The sequence below is a fragment of the Microtus oregoni genome, unplaced genomic scaffold (genome assembly GCF_018167655.1).
Source record: "Microtus oregoni isolate MIOR12 unplaced genomic scaffold, Mior012 000016F_ref0000370, whole genome shotgun sequence".
NCBI lineage: Eukaryota > Metazoa > Chordata > Mammalia > Rodentia > Cricetidae > Microtus > Microtus oregoni.
The window spans coordinates 40,294,400-40,315,450 of record NW_024543075.1 but is presented as its reverse complement, the minus strand read 5'-3'; the positions used below and the strand labels follow the sequence as shown (position 1 = coordinate 40,315,450).

Below are 21,051 nucleotides of genomic sequence, written 5' to 3'. Positions count from 1 at the left end.
CACCTTTGTGCTTTATTGAGCATTGAGAAAGGGGCAGGTGTTGGCAAGGAAATCGGCATTAAGGTGGCATTCGTGTGCCACACTGTTTTGTGTTAGAGCTTCCAGTGGTGTGCTGCTGTAGGGTCACCCTGAGATGGTACTGAAAGACTGTACTGGGATATCTGATACCTGCTGGGTTGTGTGCCTGGACTATGCCCACACTGGTGCCTGGTGCCACATCCTCTGGCACCGAAAAAACATATTGTAGTTGGTCAAATATAGGTGGTGTGGGGGTTCCAGGCACAATGCTGATGTTGACTCGGGCAGTGGGTTCTGCTTGCAGGCCACCTCCATCCTGAGCCCCAATCTCCAGCTGCACCACAGAGTTAGCCCGTCTGGCCAAGGGCCAGGCTACTGTCAGCAGCCCTGGAGAAGGAAGAGAAGCAAAAGTAGGTGAGGGAAAGAACAGGGAAAGGTCCTGGAAAGAGGAGGTGTTGTATCATTTGGACAGGTGGGAAGAGGGGACTGATAGCAGGTGTTGGTGATGGGAGGCTCCTCACCTGAATGTGTGTCCAGTGCAAAGAGTGGGGGACTATTGCCAGCCAGGATGTGGTAGGACAGTCGCCCATGGGGTCCCTGGTCCGGGTCATGGGCATGCACCCTCAGCACAGCTGTGCCTGGTGTACTCTGAGCACTCAGACTGGCGGCATACTCCCGTGGGTAGAACTGAGGTGGGTTGTCGTTCTCGTCAGCCACAAACACCTTCACATACACTATGGACTTGAGGCCTCCCTGGTGGAACATGCAATCATCAGTCAGTAGGCCTTGTCTAGCCTCGGTGAGAACTCTACCCCAATATCTCTGGCCAAGGTCCATTTACTTACCCCATCAATAGCTGTCACCGTGAAGTCAAAGCTTGAAGGTCCCTGGTCACGATCCAGGGTCCGGGTGGTACATACATCACCACTGTGGGCATCAATGTGGAATGGGGGAGATCCAGAAGCTCCAAGCCCAGCACCCAAGGAATAGGAGAGGACGCCAAATGGACCACTGTCAGCATCTGTGGCTGTCACCTGGGGAGAGGCTGGGGTAAGTGATGCCTCCTCTTGCTGGTCAGAAAAGTTAGAGCTAAATGGAGATTAGGAAGCACTGCTGGTGCCCAAAGACCTTGGATGGCACACACAGAGGACTAGAACGCGGACCAAAACCCAACCCCAGGCCAGATCCCACCACTTAGGTTTCTGGGAGGCTCTGGTTACAATTGTTTTTTGTTAAATGGCAAATAAGACCCTGCCAAGGCTGAACCTTGGAAACAGCTCTTTACTGTGGCTGTGGGCCCAGATATCCGAGGAGACAGACTTTCTTCTGCATGAATCCCTGTGGGCAGCAGCGCAGCTGCAGCCATCAATATGTAACCTTGTTTGATGTGTGCTTCAAGGCACTTTAATATACAGCGTTGATTCATTAACATTGACTTCACAGACACAATACAGTAAAGATGCAGCCACGGTATACTTAGATACTCTAACTCCCGTTTGACCAAAGCTGATCTAATGCATGTAATTTATTCTAAAAGGCACATCGCAGTCTTCTACTGCACTAGGCAGAGCTCTACGGGTCTACTTGGGGATTGTTTTAAACAACAAAATAGCTAACAGAAAGCACAAAAACAACAAAACGTGCCGCCAAAACAGAGCTCAGAAAGGACACTTGGTCACAGAAAGAGAGATGAGACAAGAAGCGAAATGTCACCCGTTTCAGCCTCAAGCTGGGAACCTACATATTAGGTGACCCGTCTCTGCATGTGTCTGGGGTTATGTAATGATGCATATAACAAGGATCACCTGCAAAGCAGAGTACCGAGGGCAGCAACCTTTAATTCCAGAAGACTACAGGAAACAACTATCCTCATAAAGTCTCCTAATCACCTAAATCAGAGACCCGGTTGATGAATAGTTACTAAGATTGATATTTTAAGTCGAATCTTGTGTGTGGAGACTGTTGTTTTGTTTTGATATGGAGATCTCACTATTCTGCTCAGGCTCACCCTTCTAAGTGCCAGGATCGCAAGTATACCACCAATCCCAGCTTGTATGTCTAATCTTTACTAAGAGTGTTCTTTACACAGTTGAATCTGATCACTACAGGGTCTGCTCCCTGGTTTCTGGATGGGACTCATGCACTTTAGCCTAGGACAGGGCCAGGTACACAGTACACGCTCTGTGCATATTCGTACATGGAGCGAATGGACATCCAATCACCCTGCTTTATAAGAAAACTTTCTTTCATGCTCAGTTTTACACACTGGGTGCACACTAGGCCCTCCATAGTGGGTGAGCTGGTGGCTGAATGCTGCAGGCTGTGACAAAGTGCTCTTTGTGGGTAGAGAGACCTCAGGGTCATGATACGCTGCAAGAGGAAGCTGCAGAGTTCCCCTTCTCAGCCAGAAAATGTGCTCAGAAAGAAAGCTGGCCAAAGACTTCTAATTGTTGCCCAGGCCCTTGACAGAAATGATCTGTGCCATTGTTTATCCTCCCGAGAGACATTAAGACCCTGCCATGGCTGAACCCTAGAAACAGCTCTTGCTCCAGCTCTTCACGGTGGCTGTGGGCCCGGATATCCCAGGAGACAGACTTCCCCCTTGAATCTGTCCCCATAGGCAACAGCGCAGCTGCAGCTGCCTTTAGGAGCTGTTAAACACCTCTGCCCTCTGACTCTGTTGCAGGAAGAAAGCAATAAACAGTGGTGGGGGGAAGTTGTCAGGAAGTGACCCCCAAAAGGCGCAGAGGCCTTTGACTGGAAATGACCAAGGCAGAAGTGAATTTCCTGACCCCCTGCTCAGAGGTTTCTCTGCAAATGCAGACTGTTTTCAGTAGGTTCTCAGCTCTGTCTCCCGTGCTGGCTCAAGGTTGTAAGAAGCTCAAGCCTCTCCTCTTACCTACACTTGGCCCCTGGCTCTCATCAGATGCACCATTTCAAGGACAGAAGAAAGTCCCTGTCAGACTCTGAACTTAACTGTAGCTTCCCATCCTGACATTCTTCCTGTATGTGTCCCTCGTTCTAATTTCTTGCTACTATCATAATCTGCTTTCCTCCTGTTGGTCCACCCTCGCCGATGGCCTTCTCCATTTACTGGACTCTGACTGCTTTTATTCATCCGGTTCCTCGAACCCTCTCCTTGGCCTTTTTTTTTTTTTTTTTTTTTTCACCTGACAGGCCTCTTTCACTTTCTCAGCTTCAGGAAACATCTCTGGTAAGCTTCAAGCTTAGGGGACTATTCCCCTAGGCTGAAAACTTGTACATCCAGATGCCTGTTCACTATCTCCACCTGGCTGTCCCACTGTGATCTGAAATCTGAACTGTCCAATACTAAACCCATGATCCTTTCAAATTTGCTGCCTCTTCCATCTGCTCGCTCAAGCCAGGAGTTAATTCTTCCCTTTCCCTTGCCTGGTATATCAATCAGTCAGGGATTCAATAGGTCTTCATTAGCACCCTTCTACTGAGTGCGTCTCTCCATCTGAGCTATTTTCCCTTGGATTATTCTGATTCATTTCTTATAGGTGCCTGACCCTCCAACCCATTAACTCTAAATTAAGGGTTTTCAACCTTGATATTTCTGACATTTTAGGCCAGATTATTTTTTAAGTTCTGGTTACTACTGTAAGCTTTATATCATGGTTATCAGCACCCTGGACCATTGCTCTACTGGATACTGGGAACATCTCATCACTTATAGCAATACAAAATGTCTAACTATTGCTGACTGTCTCCTCTGAAAGGTAAACCTGCCTCCAGTTGTAAACCACTGGCCTATACTGACAGCCACTTGAGAGACAAATTTGATCATTTTACCTCTGTACTGAAAAAGAAACTTCAATATTTTACATAAGAGAAACAAATTCCCTGGCGTGGTGTGGGTTTTTCCCTGGCCGACCTTCCCACATAGTCTCATTTTCTCTTCTCACATCTCAAGCTCCAGCAAAACTGAATGACTTGGATCCCCTCAAGCAAGTCAGGTTCTCTCCTCGTAGGTGTCACTTAGCTTGGAGCCTTTGACCTGTCTGGTCACCGCATGAAGTCAAAAGTTCCTGTGCTTTAGGAAAAATCCATACTGCCTATTGCCCCATCGTGGAAGTTTTCTTATTTCAATAAACTGTTTATTTGCAAATTAAGGCTTATTCAGTGTGGGTTTATTTATTATTATATTTTTTTATCCCTAGTACTGGGCATATGTGGTGGATATTTAACAAATGTACATTCAATAAATCAAGTGTTAAGACTTTGTAACAGTTATGAACTCCCAGTGGGCATTTTTATCTTTCCTTCATTGTTTTTAACAGCAAAAACTCCAGGAAACCACCTGGAAAGTTGCTGTAGCAGGGAGAGGAAAAGTTTGGAAGCAATAACCCACTGGTCCTAGCCAAAAGAGCACACACATGTGAGAGTGGGTGGTGGGAGCCAGACAGCAACAAGCAGGCAAACATCCAGGATCTGGCCAGAAGGCAAGGGATCAGCCAGAGCTAGGCACTAGCCTAGAAGTCTGGGCCAGCAGACAGCCCGAGAAGACACTTGGGTTGGCCATACATCAAGCACTGGTCTCTTAAGAGACCTCCCTGCCCTCAGTCTTCTCTCTTGCAGCTATACTTCAAGGTGCCACCAAAGCCATCTTTCCAAAAGACATGTTGAGCTTCCTATGATTTTTAAGAAAAAGACAAAGCCTGCGATCTAGGCCACTAACTATTTTGTCTTCTCTCCCAACAAGTCTTTTCCACCTGGATAACTGAGGCCAGACCGAACAATATAGCCTTAACATTGTGGTGTATTCAATAGCTTTCTGTAGACCAAGTGTCTGTGTCCACACAACACACACTATTCATTAAGCAAAGTATCGTTAGTTCTTCTGGGTCCTTCCTCTGGGCTTCCAAAGCTCTTTATGTAGTTATTGGTCTATCTCCCTGTCTAGACTGGGTCCTGCCTGAGATCAGCAATTTCTTGTTCCCTGCTCTGAGCACATTTACATTGCTGGACTTAGAGTGCTCAGGCATGATTCATCACTCACATATTGATCCTTCTACCCTTCACCCTTAGAGCAAGTTAGCTACTTTAAAACGGACAGAAAATACAGTCTAATCGTGCTCTTCCTGGCTCAAACTGCAATGATCTCCTTTGTTTTCTGAGTAAAGTCCTAACACATGGTGGCTAAGGATTTCTGCATATGGCCTCAGATTGCATCTTTAGGATCATGTTTCCCCCATCTCTTTCCTCTTCTCCCGAGAGGCCTTCTTTCTCTGTACATGAGGATCTTACTAGATTGCTCTTATTATTTCTCATCCATGTCCTTGAATCCATGTGTCTCATCAAGGCTCCCATGCAAGGGAAGGGATGGAGATCTCTTGGAGAAGAGCCTGACATTGGACTAAGCATCCAGGGCACCATAAATGCCGACCTCTCCCTCGGGAAATAGGAGCCATATGGGTGCAAAAACAGCCCCGCCTCTGCAGCTTTGAGACTTTGCAGAGCATTTCCGAACACCACACTCTCTTCTCTTCCACATCCCATCGTAATTTCCTTAACTGCCGAGATTACTGCCTCAGCCCTTGCACCATACTTTGACCGTCCCATTACACCATCTGCACAGACAGGAGTTCAGAAACAGGACCAAACCCCCCGGCTTCAGTCGCTGTCAACACTTGCCAAGCTAGGCTCCTGCTCTGAGGTCCTCTGTGGCCCTCAGACCTACTCTTTTCTTGCCCACACTCTGCAGGGCCTACCCACCTGCAGGAAACAGGTTCCAGGCTGGGTACCTTCAGGCAGGGAGGCGTTGTAGAAAGTCCTCTGGAACTGGGGCTCGTTGTCATTCACGTCTTGTAAGGCCACACTAACTGTGGCAGAGGAGGCTAAAGGGGGCAGGCCCCCGTCCGTGGCCACCACGATAAGCTGTGGCTGAGGTTCTAGCTCATAGTCCAGCGTGGCAGCTGTGGTAATGATGCCTGAGGTGGGATCAATGGAAAACCAGTGAGTGTGCATGCCAGGAGCCAGACTATAGGTGACCTGACCATTGGTACCTTGGTCAGGATCCCGGGCAGTCACCCGTACCACGAAGCTGCCAGGCAGTGCAACTTCAGGCAGAGGCTCAGGCTGGTAGAGCTGGCGGTCGAAAGCAGGTGCGTTGTCATTGACATCAGTGACATGTAGCACGAAGGCAGCTTCGGCCCGTAGTGGGGGTGAGCCTGAGTCCGTGGCTGTAACTCGCAAGTTATAAACATCCCTCTCCTCCCGATCCAGTCTCCGAGCCACACACACCAGATAAATGACACTGTCCTGGGTACTCAGGGCAAAATGGCCTTCTCCACCCTCCAGGGACACATTGACGTGAGCAAAGTCACCATCATCTGGATCTGAAACCGAGATTCGAGCAACAAGCTGTCCAGGGGGGGCAGCCTCAGACACACGGGGGGAGCCATCAGCACTCAGGAAGATGACAGTCATGGAGGGCTGATTGTCATTGGCGTCTCGCACGTGCACTGTCACAAAAGCTGAGCCCAGCTCTGGGTGAGCCCCACCATCCCGTGCCTGTACCACCAGTTCATGGACTCGCCTTTGCTCAAAGTCCAAGGGTCGCTCCAACCTCAGAAGCCCCGTGTGTGAATCAATGGAGAAGGGTCCATCACCTTCACTCTGTCTCCTGTTGATCTCATAAATCACAGCTCCATTGGCACCAGCATCAGCATCAGATGCAAACACTTGCAGGACAGGACTGCCAGGGGCCAGACTCTCAGAAACCACAGCATGGTACCGGCTTTGATTGAAAGCTGGAGCATGGTCATTGATATCCAGCAGAGTCACATCCAGCAGGGCCTGGGCTCTCCGGGGGGGTGAGCCACCATCGTACGCCTCTAGCTGCAACATGTAGTGTGAGCGGTTCTCCCGGTCCAGTTCTCCAGCAACTACCAGCTCAGGCACTGGAGCTCCGTCAGGACCAGGACGTGTCTCCAGTCTGAAGGTCTCTCCAGCCCCATCACCAGACAATGCGTAGCCTTGGGTTCCTAGGCGGCCAGCATCTGCATCACGAGCAGGCTCCAGTGGGTAGCGTGTACCAAGAGCTGTATGTTCAGGTATCTGCAGGGCAGCCCGAGCCTGAGGGAAAGCTGGCGCGTGGTCATTGATATCAGCTACTCGCACTGTCACTTCTACGGTGGCACCATCAGGAGTGACTGCAGTGAAGCGGTAGCGGTCTCTCCGCTCACGGTCTAGGACACGAGCTGTACGGACCACCCCACTGTGCTCATCAATAGCAAGGTCTGTGCCTACACCACTGCCTTCCTGGGCAGAGATGAAGTACATGGGAGGAGGTGCTGTGCCTGGTGGAAGCCCCGCACTGATGTCTCCGATCAGTGTGCCTGCTGGTTGTTCCTCGTCTATCTGTAGGTCCAGGCTCCCTGCTTGAGCCCAGGTTCCTGGCACTCTAGCCCCCAACAGCATCAGCAGCGGCAGCAGCAGGAGAGTCCTGAGGCTCTTCATGCCAGGGCAGGAGAGTGCAACACCCAGCTCCTTCTCCATGGCAGGGGCAGTCCAGCTGGAACTCCAGCTCCAGACCAGACTCATAGCCCAACTTGATTTCAGGATTTGGATCAGATCCAACTTGGGCTCTAGTTGCAGTGCAGGCTCCCTGACCTAAGAGAAAAGCAGAGGGAAGAGGTCACTACTGGGGGAAGGATTAAGAGGTCCGAGAGATTGGGAATCGGGCCACACCAAATCTCAGACATGCTCAGTAACAGCAGGGGCTTGAGCAGCACCTCATCCATTTCCAGCCCTCCTTGGGATGCACTTTGGGATTCCCCGGAGTCTCCTCCAGCCTGTCCCCCTGGCAAACCCCTAAACCTCATCTCTAAGCAGATTATTCCATCTCCTATTTTTCAGGTCTGAATGCCTACAAACTTCCTTTTTCTATTTCTAAACTTAAAATTAGCTATCTTTTCATATATTTTTTTTGCACCCAGGACTAATACCAGTAAAACACCCAGTGCCCTTTAGCCCTCTGTCACTCCCGAATCTATAAGACATGAGTGCTGACTACAAACAAGGCAAACAGGTCCTGGTTTCATGGAGCTTATAACTATGAGTTGAACAGTGAGTCACAAATACGATAGGGTTAGGGAGAAGTCTTGGAAGCAGAAGAGAACGTAAGGGGCTTAACAGAGTCACAGGGAGCTATTACGAGGCAGTGACATTCAACTTGAGAGCCAAATGATTAGTAGGTATCAGCTATGCAATGGTGGGCAGAAGTGAAGGATACAGAAGAATAATTCTGGAAGAGTAAACAGAGTTTGGAAGGACTTTCAATCCACATGAGAAGAAGGGTGGAGAATGACTAGGAATGGTTGGGAAGCATCACCTGTGAGGTGCAGTGTTGGCACAGAGAGTATATAAAGGGCAGGGACTTAGGCATAGCATATTGAAGGTTCTGACATTACCCTAAGTGCAAAAGGAAGGCATTGAAGCATTTCAACAAATGCCACAATGACTTACACACAAAACAAGCACATACAGATAGGGCAGGGAGGAGGGTTCGGTATGGCACTGTTTCCATGTTGGTCTGGAAGCGTCAGCAATAAAAATGGGGAGTGATGAATAAGTTTGTGGGGAAGGGGCTGGGGTAGAATGGGTAGGGCTTGATGGCTGCTTGAAGGCATGGGATGGAGGACTAGATATCAAGAGTGATGGGCAAGTTTTTGGTGGAAATGACCAGTCGAACAACATATCCTTAGGTGTCAGACACTGAGAAATAAAACCAGAGAGGGGAGGTGGCTCTGGGAACACTCTAAGGAAACGAGGGTTTCAAAGGTGACTGAAGTTCAAGGAGAAGGAAGTTTTTTAGTGACTAGCAAGAGCCGAATCAGTGGCGAGGTGGAGCAGAGGCTGATGGGAGGCAGCTGCAGGAGGGAAGGACAGTCCCTGTAAGGCTGTTTCACATGTCCCCCGTGTCACCTTCCACCTCCTTCGCTTTCTGTGACACCTCTCCCGCTGAGCCCGTCAAATCTTCCTTTTACTGGATCATTCTGCATCAATGACCACTAACTCCATGAGGTCCACTCCTCCTGGTTTTACCACCGTTTCCGTCCACACTTTTCCCTGTCCACTCCTCAGGCTCCTTCAAAAGCTCTTCTTCTCCGTCCAGCCCTTCAAAACCAGTGTCTTTCAGGACTCTGTCCTAGGCCTCCTTCTGCCATCCTCATAGTCTGGCTGGGCATCTCTCCCCACGCCTTCACCTCTATTTTCTTTCCCGTGAACAGCACTACCATCTATCCACGCCTCAAAGCTGGAAATCTGAAAGCTCTCTTTAGTCTTTACTTTGCTGTTAAAACCTGGCCACGTCACCCAGGTATATATCAGCTCTAGCTTTCCTACACTGTTGCCACCCCAAGCTTAAGCCTTGTCATCTATCTCTTTTCCATTTCTGCAACAGATCCTTTCTGATTTCTCTGCTCCTTGGAGGGAGACTTGGACCCTCTTCTGCTCCATCCCTACCTCATCAGAGAGAGCTACACACTTACCTAACCAGGTCTGTAGAGGGATCTCACTGATCCCCGATTCTTGGCAGCAGAAAACTGCTGCCCTGTTACCCCAAAAGATATGCAGACACACGTTTGCACAGGCTTGTGGTTGAGGGTTCACAGGACCCCTGTTTTAAGCATAGAATTTCTGACCCACATCATAAAGTCCACTTTTCATTAGTGTCTTTGCGGTCTGAGTCCTGCCAGTCTCTTTTACGGTCCCTACCTGTAGTTTCTCCCTCCGCACTTTTTCATTCCCAGACTCTCTGCCATTATGTCCCTCAATTCTTTCTTGCTTTGTAAGATACCTTCTAAGAATCGTGTCCATGTGGTCCCCTGTTATTAAATTTCAAGATCCAGTTTAAACCTTCTGTGGATTCTTCTATGACAAACCCACAGCATCTACCACAAGTAACAAGTCACTGAGCAGTCCAGATGTGTTCACGTGTATGCTTCTGCACTGGATTGGAGGCTCCTGAAGGGCAGGGCAGGGCAGGGCAGGTCTTGTCTCTGGTCACACACACACCCCTCCCCCGCCCACACACTCAGAGAAATACCTATAGGTGTGCGAACTCAGATGACGTACATGAATGACTATGGGAACCCATGACCCTGGATCCTCTGATCTTGATTGATTTTGCTCTTCTCTAGGACTTTCTAATCCCTGAGCATAGGTGTGTCTGTGACCTTATCTTACACTTGCAATAGAAAGTGTGTGCTAGGTGTAGGGAGGCTGGAGAGATAACTCTAAGTGTAAAAAAAAGTACTTGTGGCACAAGCATTGCTCAAGCACGAGGAACTGAGTTCAGATTTCAGAACCCACACAAGAAAATCCGAGAATCTACACATATACCTATAAGTCCTGCACCATGGGGAGAAGAGACAAGAGGATCAGTGGGGCTTGCTGGCCACTGACCTAGCTCCAGGCCTAGTAAGAGACCCCATCTCAAAAGAAGAGGAAGAGCGATAGAACATACAAAGGCACATGTGCCTGAACACACATGTGCACATATACCACTACATACACACTTTTTTAAAAAAAGAGCAATACTTTGAATCCAATCTAAACGTTAATTTGCCTAATCTGTGAATTAGGTTGGCTCCACACGCAGAGACTGGTGAAGATGCTGACGAGAGAAGCTCACGCACAGTGAGGTCCAGGTTCTTACCACACTTTGCACTATAATTATTTAGCATAGTGCATGACTGACACACTTTCTGAATGAGAGGTGAATCAATAGTAGGAGACAAAAGTTCAGCCGAAACAGCCTTATGGGGAAGGATGCAGGCCAGGTGGATCCCCTGGGTAAAAGCAGCCCCTCCTTCCAGACTACAGATTTCTGTAACCCCTTGTTACCTAATACAGACCTCTGGCCACGGCAAACTCCCTCAGGGCACTCTCACACTGACCCACACAGGCTTACACAGAACATAGGCCTCCACACACCCTGGCACACACAGAACACTGACAGACTAGCTCACACAGATCTTTTCAGTCAGGCCGCTCACACGTAGACAGGCTTGATTCACAGGCACTTGTACACAGACTTAATTTAAGACACAACCAGGTTAAATACAGACACCCCTTGTCACATGTACTGTGACACCCACTTTCACACGTGTTAGTGTATTAACGTAGGCATCTATAACTCACATACACAGAGAGACACATACACATCCTCGATACACACACATGTCCCTCCTGCCGGGGCAAGCGCACTGTCTACTTCACACACACTGACAAGGCAGGCACGTGCACACATACTTACAGACCCACCCACATGTAGGCATGCTCTCTCACATGCTGCCGGGGCACTCGTGGTCAACTCTGCGGCTGCAGCTGTGACCTCCAGGTCCCTAGGGCCTCTGTCTGGACTATGCCTCATCACTTCCTGCTCCACAGCTTCCAGTTCCAAACTCGAACTCCAGACTCTCTCCCGAGACCGTCTCATCCTTTCTCCAGCCTCTTCTCTGCACCGTGCCTCCCATCTGTCCAGTGTTTCTCACTGCCTCTTCCCTAATACATGCTCCTCCTCCCGAGTCTCATTTCTTTCCTTCCCAGGTCTGTCTCATCCATCTTGCCTCCTTCCCCAATCTGTCCTGCCTCCTGTCAGGCTCGGTCACAGCTCTTCTTCCACCCAGTGCTGCCTTCCCATATGCCCTGACTTTGTCCTCAGTCCTGTTACTTGGTCCTGACTCCATCTCACTCTCCCCCTCTATCCCCACATCTGGGCCTCTGGAACCACAGCTGGTTCTCATTAAGAGGGGGAGGGGCAAGACTGTTCATTGGGGCCTGAAACGTGATGTCAATCCCCCCTCTTCTAGCTAGCAGAGCCCCCCTTCTTGTCCCCAGCCTGTATGTCTACAGGGCTGGGATCAACTAGAAACATGGGAGAGGAAAGAAAGGTGGGCTATGGGGAGGACCAGAGGGACCACAAGGGAAGGAAGAATCTCTCCTGGAGGAAGTCTAGGAGTGGCCCAGAGGTACAGAAGGGGAAGCATGCTAGGGGAGCTGGCACCGCCTAAGCCTCCTCCCTCCACTTCCTGTCCCAGGGCCAGCGAGGGGCAGGACCAGAAAGACAACAGTGGTGAGGAGGGGGGCTATAAACAGCAGCTGGGCTAGAAGGGGGAGGCTAGGAGGGTAGCCTCAGTGAGCAAAGGGAGATGTGGATCCAGGGCCAGGCGAAAAGAAAGGAGGAAGAGGTGAGCGTTCTGGTGGGAGCATGGAAGCAGCAAGCCTGAAGGAGAGCAAGTACTACAACAGAGGAACAGCCAGGCCAGGGGGCTGTCGGGGAAGGAGGGGAGGGGGAGAGAGGCGGTGGGAGGAGGAGAAGAACACTGTTGGACCTGCTTTGTGGATGTCCACGAGATGTGCCCCCACCACTCCCATCCTAGGGCAGTGGCCAGGGCACTGCCAAGGCTTGGCTCTGTCCTACCGAGGATGTGTTCCCAGGAGACACTCCAGGGAGAGCCGAGGAAAGGAGAGAAAAGCAGAAGAGGCTCTGCTTCTGAGCTTTTGCTGTGTGCTGGGCCCCGTGCCAGGCAGTTCACAGACAGTATCTCATTTAATCATCATAACAACCGTGTGAGGAAGGAATCCCGGCTTCCAGTTTCCAATGAGGAAATGGAGGCTCAGAGTAAAACAATTTTCCCGAGTTAATGTCTCCCTAATCTGATCTCAGGACTATGCACACTCCATGTTGCCTGCAATTTAAAAAAGGCAAAACAGAGGAGGAAACAGCAGGGAAGCTGAGGGGAGCACCCTAGCAGGACAGTGAAGGCAGAGATTAGATACAAAGAGCCCGCAATAGTGCAGGTTAGTGGTGAGGATAATGAAAAGACAAAGATGTGGAAGATGGAGGCGGTGAAGTGGACAGGATCTGGCTGAGGACCCTGCAGGAGCGGTGAAGGAATGGAGAAGCTTGACACTCTCCTTGGGTTCCAATCACGATATCAAAGTGGTTCTTATTAAGATACTGAAGACAAGAAGCCACTTGGGGAGTAGATGTTGGGATCACCACCCAGACATAATTGGATCTTCAGGTCTGGCTTGTAGGAAAGGCGTAGCATAGAGATATGGATGTGGACAAACTAAAAACTGTAGGTGTGGAAATGCCAATCTGATAGGGTCTAGAGAGTGAGAAGAATCTAGGCCCAAGCTCTGTAAACAGTCACAGAGAAAAGGAAGCTGAGACCTTTCTTCTTCCTGGAGGCAGCGTCTCCAAAGGGAAGGAGGACACCTCAGAAAGAAGGAGAGAGCAACCATGCCCAGTGCCGTCAAGAGTTCGAGTGAGGACAATAGGCTGAGAAGTAGCTGCTGACTGTTGTGATAAGGAGGCCACTGATGGTATTGGAAAGAATAGCATCAGGGGAGAGGTAAGGGGGCAAGGCTCCTGTAGTGGGAAAGCAGAGAGAATGCATTGACTCATAACTAGGTACAAACCAGGTTAGACTCAGTATAGACGAACCTATTAATGCATGTTTATTGCATTCCTACAACAGGGAAACAAAGAGTATGTCACATGTGGCAGAGCAGGAGAGCGGCATAGACCCCAGCAATGGGAAATACTTATTAACTTTTCCTCCTCCTCTTCTTCTTCTTCTTCTTCTTCTTCTTCTTCTTCTTCTTCTTCTTCTTCTTCTTCTTCTTCTCCTCCTCCTCCTCCTCCTCCTCCTCCTCCTCCTCCTCTTTCTTTTTCAAACAGTGTCTCCTAAGGCTAAGGCTCAGGCTGACCTTGAACTCACTAAGCAGTCCAGGTTGATCCTGAACTCCTGATCATCCTACCTGAGTGTTGAGATGATAAGGTTAAGTCATCTTGCCTGGATACACATAACGTGTGTATCAAAGTGCCTACCTCAATTGACTGATGCAAGAGTTAAGTGATAATTGGAAATGTTTAGCATTAAGGTTCGACTACTGCTCACTGGTACTGTAGTGTGATGCACACATCAAACTCTGGGATGAGTGTCCTTCCACAGATGAGGAATCTGAGCCTGGGAGATGGGAGTGAAGAGACATCTAAAAGGCAACTTTGATGGACACTAAAGCTTTTCGCTAGCCCAATTGCCTCTCTGGTGGAGAGCTTGGAGAGCCAAGAAAAGGCTTGTGTAGCTAGTCAGGCATACAGCAGGGAAAGAGAATAGTTCAGGAGAATGAATCTGGCACTGTGGGTGAACAGAGGAAGAGATCGCAGTAAGGTCATCAGCATTCCAGGTACATAGGCATGTGGACATGGGCTCACACCATGAGAGGGCAGAAGGAACCTGGATGTCCAGGTTTCTAGGAATGAAAAAAATGGGGAAGGAAGGAGCAGATGTAGGGTATGCAAAGAGGTGATTCATGAACAGATGCAGTCAGCAAATATTTAAGGCCTATCGTGTGCCAAACTCACTAAACCCCAGAGACAGAGCAGTGGTTCAGACAAATCAAGTCTCTGTGTCCATGGTGTTTAAAGTTGGGGAGGCCTGTGAACTGACCCCCCTGAGCTGGATCCCCACAATCACGGTCCAGGTTGTAGAGGAGACTAATGAAGTTGGAGATGGCAGAAAAGGTGAAGACAGAAACTCAGAAGGCAGGTTGAGGGCAGGGAAGGACAATATGAAAACCTAGATGTTAGATATAAGATTAATTACAAGGTCCTGCAGTCAAGATCCAGCATGGGAAAAAGTGAGATTCAATCAGCTAAGTTAGTAGCTGAAAACTTAAGACATTTTCTTCCTGAACCTTCCAAACTACTTTAAGTGGATGTCATTACTCTCATTTTCACCTGAGAAAATGAAGCTCTCATAAGCTTAGTCACCCATTAAAAGGCCTGAGGTACAGCTGCTGTCCTTTCTCTTCCCTTCTTCCTCTTCTCCCTTCCTGGCAAGGCACAAGGAAGCCAAGTTCTAGGCTCTGAGAGATTGCAAGTTCCTTCTACTGAGTTGGGTGCAGAGGGGGGAAACAGGTCTTTTTTTTTTTTTTCTAAACCAGGGAACTGGAAGCTCCCACTCCCAAGTGCCAGTGGTTGAAAATGCCCTGATCTCAGAGAGTTACACAGGCAACTGTAGACCCTAGAACAGAAGGGGTAGGCAGCAGAATGCTAGTGAGAAACTGGACTCTGGCAGTTGGAACTTCTGGGAGAGGCTTCTGATAACAGGTACTACCAGCCCCAGAGAGGGGAGAGTCCAGGCTGGTTTCTGTTGCCATGCCAGGCAAGAACTGGGCAAGGAGGAGAGTACAGGAATCAGGGAACCTGGGATTGGAAGGAGCAGGGACTGGAATACCAGGAGTTGAGCTCAGAGTGGGTGGGCGCTGGAGGAGGGAACAGCCTAAGGCATCCCCTTAGGAGGGAATCTGGCAGGCCTATACTGCCTGGTGGTCTGCGGATAGGTATGGTGGTTAATCTTCATTGCCAACTTGACTGGATTTGGAATCCCTTACGAAGCAAGTCTCTGGGTTTATCTTCAAAGGTGTTTTCAAAGAGATGGAACTGAGGTGGGAGTATCCACCCAAAGGCGGCTGCCATCATCCCATAGTTTTCCTGCCTGTCTGTGCAATGTGACCAGTCACCTCATGTTCCTGCTGTCATGCCTTCCACACCACGGAGGACCACACCCTCAAACTGTAAGCCGAATAAAGCCTTTCTCTCTCACAAGTTGCTTTGGTCAAGTTATTCTATCACAGCAATGAGAAAATCAACTAATAGACCACAGCTTTCAGACAAGGGTCTCCAGGACACAGGCTTGCTAACTCCAGTGCTTCTTAAATAGCTGCGGAGTAAATGAAAGAAACAGAGTAGAGGAAGAGGATTCAGGAAAAGAGAAATCCGGGGTTGGGGCAGGAGAGATCCTTGGGTAAGAAAGGAGCCGCTGTGGAGAGGTAGGGAAAGTGTCTCCCACACGGTAAGAGGACCCTATGCCACCATCGTGTGGGCGGCTGGGAAGAGGTCTCCTCAACAGTGAGAGTGAGGAATGAGCTCACACATTCATTTCTTTGTTCCTTGTCGAGCCTGTGTAGGGAACCAAGGGTCACAAAGATGCAACCTTGACAGTGAGCAGTCCTAGCTTTGTGGGAGAAACAGAGTAAGGATAAGCAGTGACAAAAGAGAAATCCAGGAGCCCCTGGAAGAGTCAGAGTGAGAAGGGGAAGCATGAGGAAGGAAGGAAGGAAGGAAGGAAGGAAGGAAGGAAGGAAGGAAAGAAGGGCTGTGGAAGTCATAGCACAGTGTGCGCACAGCTCCAGGGGCAATGGAAGGACGCACTGTCTGTTGGCAACTATGAGGAACTCAACAGAACTTGAGCTCAAAATCTGAGTGCTAGAGAAATAACAACGAGCTAAGGAGGCTTGGGAAGAGAGAAGATTATGATTCATAGACCGTATTTAAAAGTTGGGATTTCCTGCAAAGGAAACAGAAACACTAAAGCACAGTAAAGTGGCTGGATTTGCATTTTTATTCAAGTGTTTCTTGCTGCAATGAGACACAGACTGGAAGAGAGAAGGGAAGTACAGACCCATTAGGAGGTGCCTCCAAAGGCACAGAGGTGAGGGAGGAAACAGGATGAGATGTCAGACACTGTGGAAAGGAGGCAGAATCAACAGGTTCCTGGTCTTACAGAAAGCGGTGGTTACAGCTAATGTCTGCTTGTAAAGACAGGGATTTGGGGAAAGAAGTTGAGTTCAAGTTTGTATATGGTAAGGGATCTGTAAGCTATACGTTATGATCAAGTATATCTCAGGTACATAAAGGTCACAGCTCAGAGGAGAGGTATTTGGGACTCATCAGTCTATGAGAGCTAAAACCATGCAAACGAGGGAGATGGTCATCAGAGGCCCATGTCACTGAGATAATCAGATGCAGGTCAGAATCTTAACAGCAGTATTTAGGGGCCTTGCAAAGGACCCCAAAGGCACCCAGGACAGCCAGGAGGAGCTCCGTGAGAGATGCACAGATCCCACCACACTGCTGTCATCTGAGTTTTGCCTGCCTCCTGGCACTAAAGTGTCACCCCACTGAGGGTAGAAACAGTGATTCTACCGTTGTATTCTCATCACCTAGCAGCCTGCTTAGCACATCAGGTCTCGTTTCAAGTTAAGAGAATAAAGCGGTGACTCAGAAGTCAAAATCAAAACAGCTCAGAGAGGAAAGAAAGCTCAGCTATGTCAGCTTCTGCCAAGAGGTCAAGCAGCTGAAGACTCTTGAAAAAAATCCCCTTGATTTGGCAGGAGAGAGGTCACTTTCTCTCAGGGAAAGAGTGTCTTTGGAGGAGTGGGAATAAATGAAATGAGCACAGCTTGATGCAGAAGGGTCCCTCACAAAACACAATGGTGGAGTAAACTGAGGAAGCCTCTTACCTACAGGGCATCACAGGGTTAAAGACAGAATTCTGATGTGTTTCCAGGAGGACTGGAAGCAAGGAGACATGGGAAAGACAAGAAATAGTCAAGTTAAATCCCCATGATGCAGTGAGGAATGGTATCCTAAATGCAGGTGTGGGGGGTTGGTCTTAAGCAGAAGAGACACCTACTTGTTATTAGGGGAGGAAGGACAAAGGACTCTAGAGAATGCCAGTGAGATGTGAGGAGATATAAAGTTGAGGGAATTCAAGCCAGGTGCCTTTAGTTCCTCCCGTGAGTGAGCAAACCAGATTTCCACTCTCCAGTTCTCCCTCCCTCCAACACGCACATTCACGTTGTCAGCTTGCTGACCCCGCTGTTTAAAGAGCAAGCCCTGTCTCCGGCTGCTCCTCCAGTGCATGCCTGCATGACCCCCTTCCAGGGTTTCAGCAATACCCCACAGCTATTCCCAGGCGCCTCCCCCAGGCACCACAGACCTGCTGGAGTAGGGTTTCTACAACAAAGCTGGCTACATCACTCCACAGCTTCAAATGATTTGATGGCTTTCTATTATTCTGGGGTCAAATGAGCTTCCTGTGGCCATGGAGCCCCTGGATGATCTCAGTTTCCTCCTGACACTCCCATCTCTCTCCACACTTCTTGCTGTAAATGTTACAATTACGGGCTTGCTCTACCCCTCAGACACAAATACGTGAACTTTCAATGCCGTCTTCTTGGCGTGGAATATTATCCACTCATTCTGCCTCATTTTCATTTCTCCTTTCCTCGATTGACTCCTGACTAACTCACCAGTTTTAAGGCTTCTTCCAGAAAGCCTCTTCTGAACTTTCCATGGTTGCTTATGCTGTCTTGATGAGCACTGCTATATTATGACACTCAACCGCCCCCCTCCACACTGACTGTGTAAGCCTGAGGGTAAGGAACATGCCCATTTTATTGACTTTTGGAAAAGCCCACTCTACTACAATGTCTGGAAAAAATAGATATTTTGTATGTATTTGCTGAATGAGCCAGTAAGTTAATTAGTCTATTGAAAACAATGGGTGAGTGATTTGGGTATGTGAAAAAAAATTCTTTATAGAAGGTCTGACCTGGGATTTACAGAAACCAGAATTTCTAAATGTGTCAGTAGCTGAGAAATCATTCTAGACAGAACTGATAATTCACATTTGAGAAGACTCAGAGACAATGGAGCACAGTGTCAAGGAGTGTTTGAAGGGATGGTTCTTCACCAGTGAGCTGGAAGAAGAGGAGCAGATTAGCAGGAGTTCAAGGGCAAGAGGTCAAGGGAAAAGGTCATATCTGGTTAAAGTTGCAGTTTTCAACATGTGGGTTTCACAGGGGTCGCCTGAGACCATCAGCAAACACAGATATTTATATTACAGTGCACAACAGTGTTGAAATTACAGTTATGAAGCAGAAACAAAAATAATTTCTGGTTGGGGGGTCACCACAGCCTGAGGAACTGTGTTAAAGGGTCACAGGGTCAGCAAGGTTGAGAACCATGGGGTTAAAGAGTAGAACAAGAGAAAAGGCATCTGAAAGCTGTGAAGAGATGGGGGTTATGCGCAGAGTGGAGTGCGGGAGTTTAGTCCTGGGAGGAGAGAAGGTACCAGGAGCTAAAAACATAAAGAAACTGTGAAGCTGGTTTTGGGAGATACCTAGGGCCATGGTAGGATGTAGGGTCAGGGAGAAAACAGTCTAGCTCTCAGTGCCCAGGAACAGAAGTTCTGGAGGTCTGCGGTAACAAAACTACAGCTCTCCTTGTAACGTAGACAGATGGCCCATGACTGTCTTCTAGACGCTGTACAAGAGGCTCTGAGGTAAGAGCAGTCGCAACCCAGCCTTCTGCTAGCTCCAGGTCTCTGACATACCTGTAATTCATGAGCAGGCTGAGGAAATACATGAAAATCCCTATGATGTGCTGCCCGATAGTATTTCCAATGGACGTGTATTGGTCTGAGAGGCGTTGGCAGGACCATGGTCTCCTGTGGTATGAGTTGGCTGTAACAATGATGGCCAGGTATCCTGGCTGTAACACTTCTGCTGTATGCACACTGTACTGACATCATCTCCCACAGGTACATTCTGGCTTGACAGACACCTATAATGGGTGTTAGTTGGTTCTGACAGGCCATTTTAGGGATGTCCGGGGACTATGCGTGTTATCTCTTGAGAATGTAAGTTGCCTGGGACTGAGTCCCTATGGGGTTGAGTAGGGCTATGATTGTGTCCCATGTGGGTATTTGAAGAGTTGACATAAGCGACAATATTTTTCTGGCCTATGACCTGTGGCTGTGGGCCCAGCCCATGCACACTGAGTTCATTGTGCCTTTGAGTTCTTTCTCCCTACCCCCTCCACGTGGGACCTAGGCTTGCAGTGACCTCTCTCTGTACCCTCACCAGGACTCTAATTTAAGCATCTTGGACACAAACTCCCAGGCTCGGCACCAGGATGCACTCAGTACACAGACTTTGTCCTCTCTCCTCTGCTTCTCTACTTCTGCCCCTCAGTTTCTTTGTCTGTGTCTCCGTGTCTCTGTCACACACCCATCCCTGCATTCTGACATATGGCTCCAAAGAGCCAGGTAAAACGCACACAAGCATGCACTCTCACAAGGACCCGCTAGTCCTGACACAGCTCATTCTGACCCACACCCCCTCCAAGTGACACGCACATGCACACACAACCTCGCGAGGACACTCACTGACTCACACTCGCTGCACACACACAGCCCAACCCTCACTCCCCACCCCTCGCGCACACTCAAGCACTGCCACACACTCCCACTCGATGACACCCGCACACAAAGACCCCCGGCCCTGCCCCCATGCTCACGTTCACGCTCGCCCTCTCCCGCAGGCCCCGGCCCCCCCTCCCCCATTGTCTCGGCACAGAACAAAGCCCCCGGCTCCATCGCCGCCGCCGCAGTCGGGGAGGCCAACAGACCCCGCGGGTGCGGCCGGACGGGCGGGGACTGACCTCCGCGCGATGCGGGCTCCTTTGCCCGGTTCTGGGGCGACGTCCGGCCGCGGTCAACCCCCGGGACAGCACCCGCCTTCGCGGGGCCTGGGGCCGCGCATCGTCCGCCCTGGTTGGCTCGGGCTCACAATGCCCTCGGTGCGGCCCGCCGTCCGTCTGCTCTCGCTCGGCCGTCGGTCGGTCCGTCCGTCTGTCCGCCACCGCCGCAGGGGCGCCGCCTCCTGCACAGCCACCCCGCGGAGGATGCAAGATGCGCCGCTGCGGCCCGAGCCCCCTCCCCTCCTTCCCTCCCTCCGCGCGGTAACCCGAGCCCCCGCCCTCCGCCGAGCCCCCGCCCCCGCCCCCACCCGCGCCGCCGCCGCGGTCCCCGCGCCTCCCGCCCGCCCTCCACCCCTCCACTTCCCGGCCCCAGGCCCCGGCGCCGGATCCCGCCCCAGAGCCGCGCCGTCCCTTCTCCCTGCCACTAACGCACCAGATCCTCTTGTCCCGTCCGGTCCCCTTCATCCTCTCTGCTTTGCTTTCTCCATTCTGTACTGGTCTTCGCGTCTTCCATCCTTACTCCGCCATGGTCTGCTTCTGCCCCACTGCCCTGTTCTTTCTCGCCCCCTTCACACTTCTTCTTTACCCTCTTTCCCCTTCCCTCTGCTCAGTGCTCTTTCTGTCTATAGCCTCCCTCCATCAAATCCTCCCCGTTT

At 49.9% G+C, this 21,051-nt stretch overlaps 1 protein-coding gene across 1 annotated transcript in view; it reads right to left on the bottom strand.

Annotated features, from left to right (window-relative positions):
* Positions 1-20,574, bottom strand: part of Dchs1 (dachsous cadherin-related 1) — a 32,319-nt gene extending 11,745 nt beyond the window's left edge. The window contains exons 1-5 of the mRNA XM_041666332.1: positions 20,357-20,574; positions 5,758-7,656; positions 864-1,052; positions 540-771; positions 169-405 (exon numbers count right to left, since the gene is read on the bottom strand). Coding sequence (XP_041522266.1) covers positions 169-405; positions 540-771; positions 864-1,052; positions 5,758-7,587 — 2,488 coding nt within the window. The 5' untranslated portion in view covers positions 7,588-7,656; positions 20,357-20,574. The remainder of the gene's footprint in view (positions 1-168; positions 406-539; positions 772-863; positions 1,053-5,757; positions 7,657-20,356) is intronic.
* Positions 20,575-21,051: the final 477 nt, after the last annotated feature.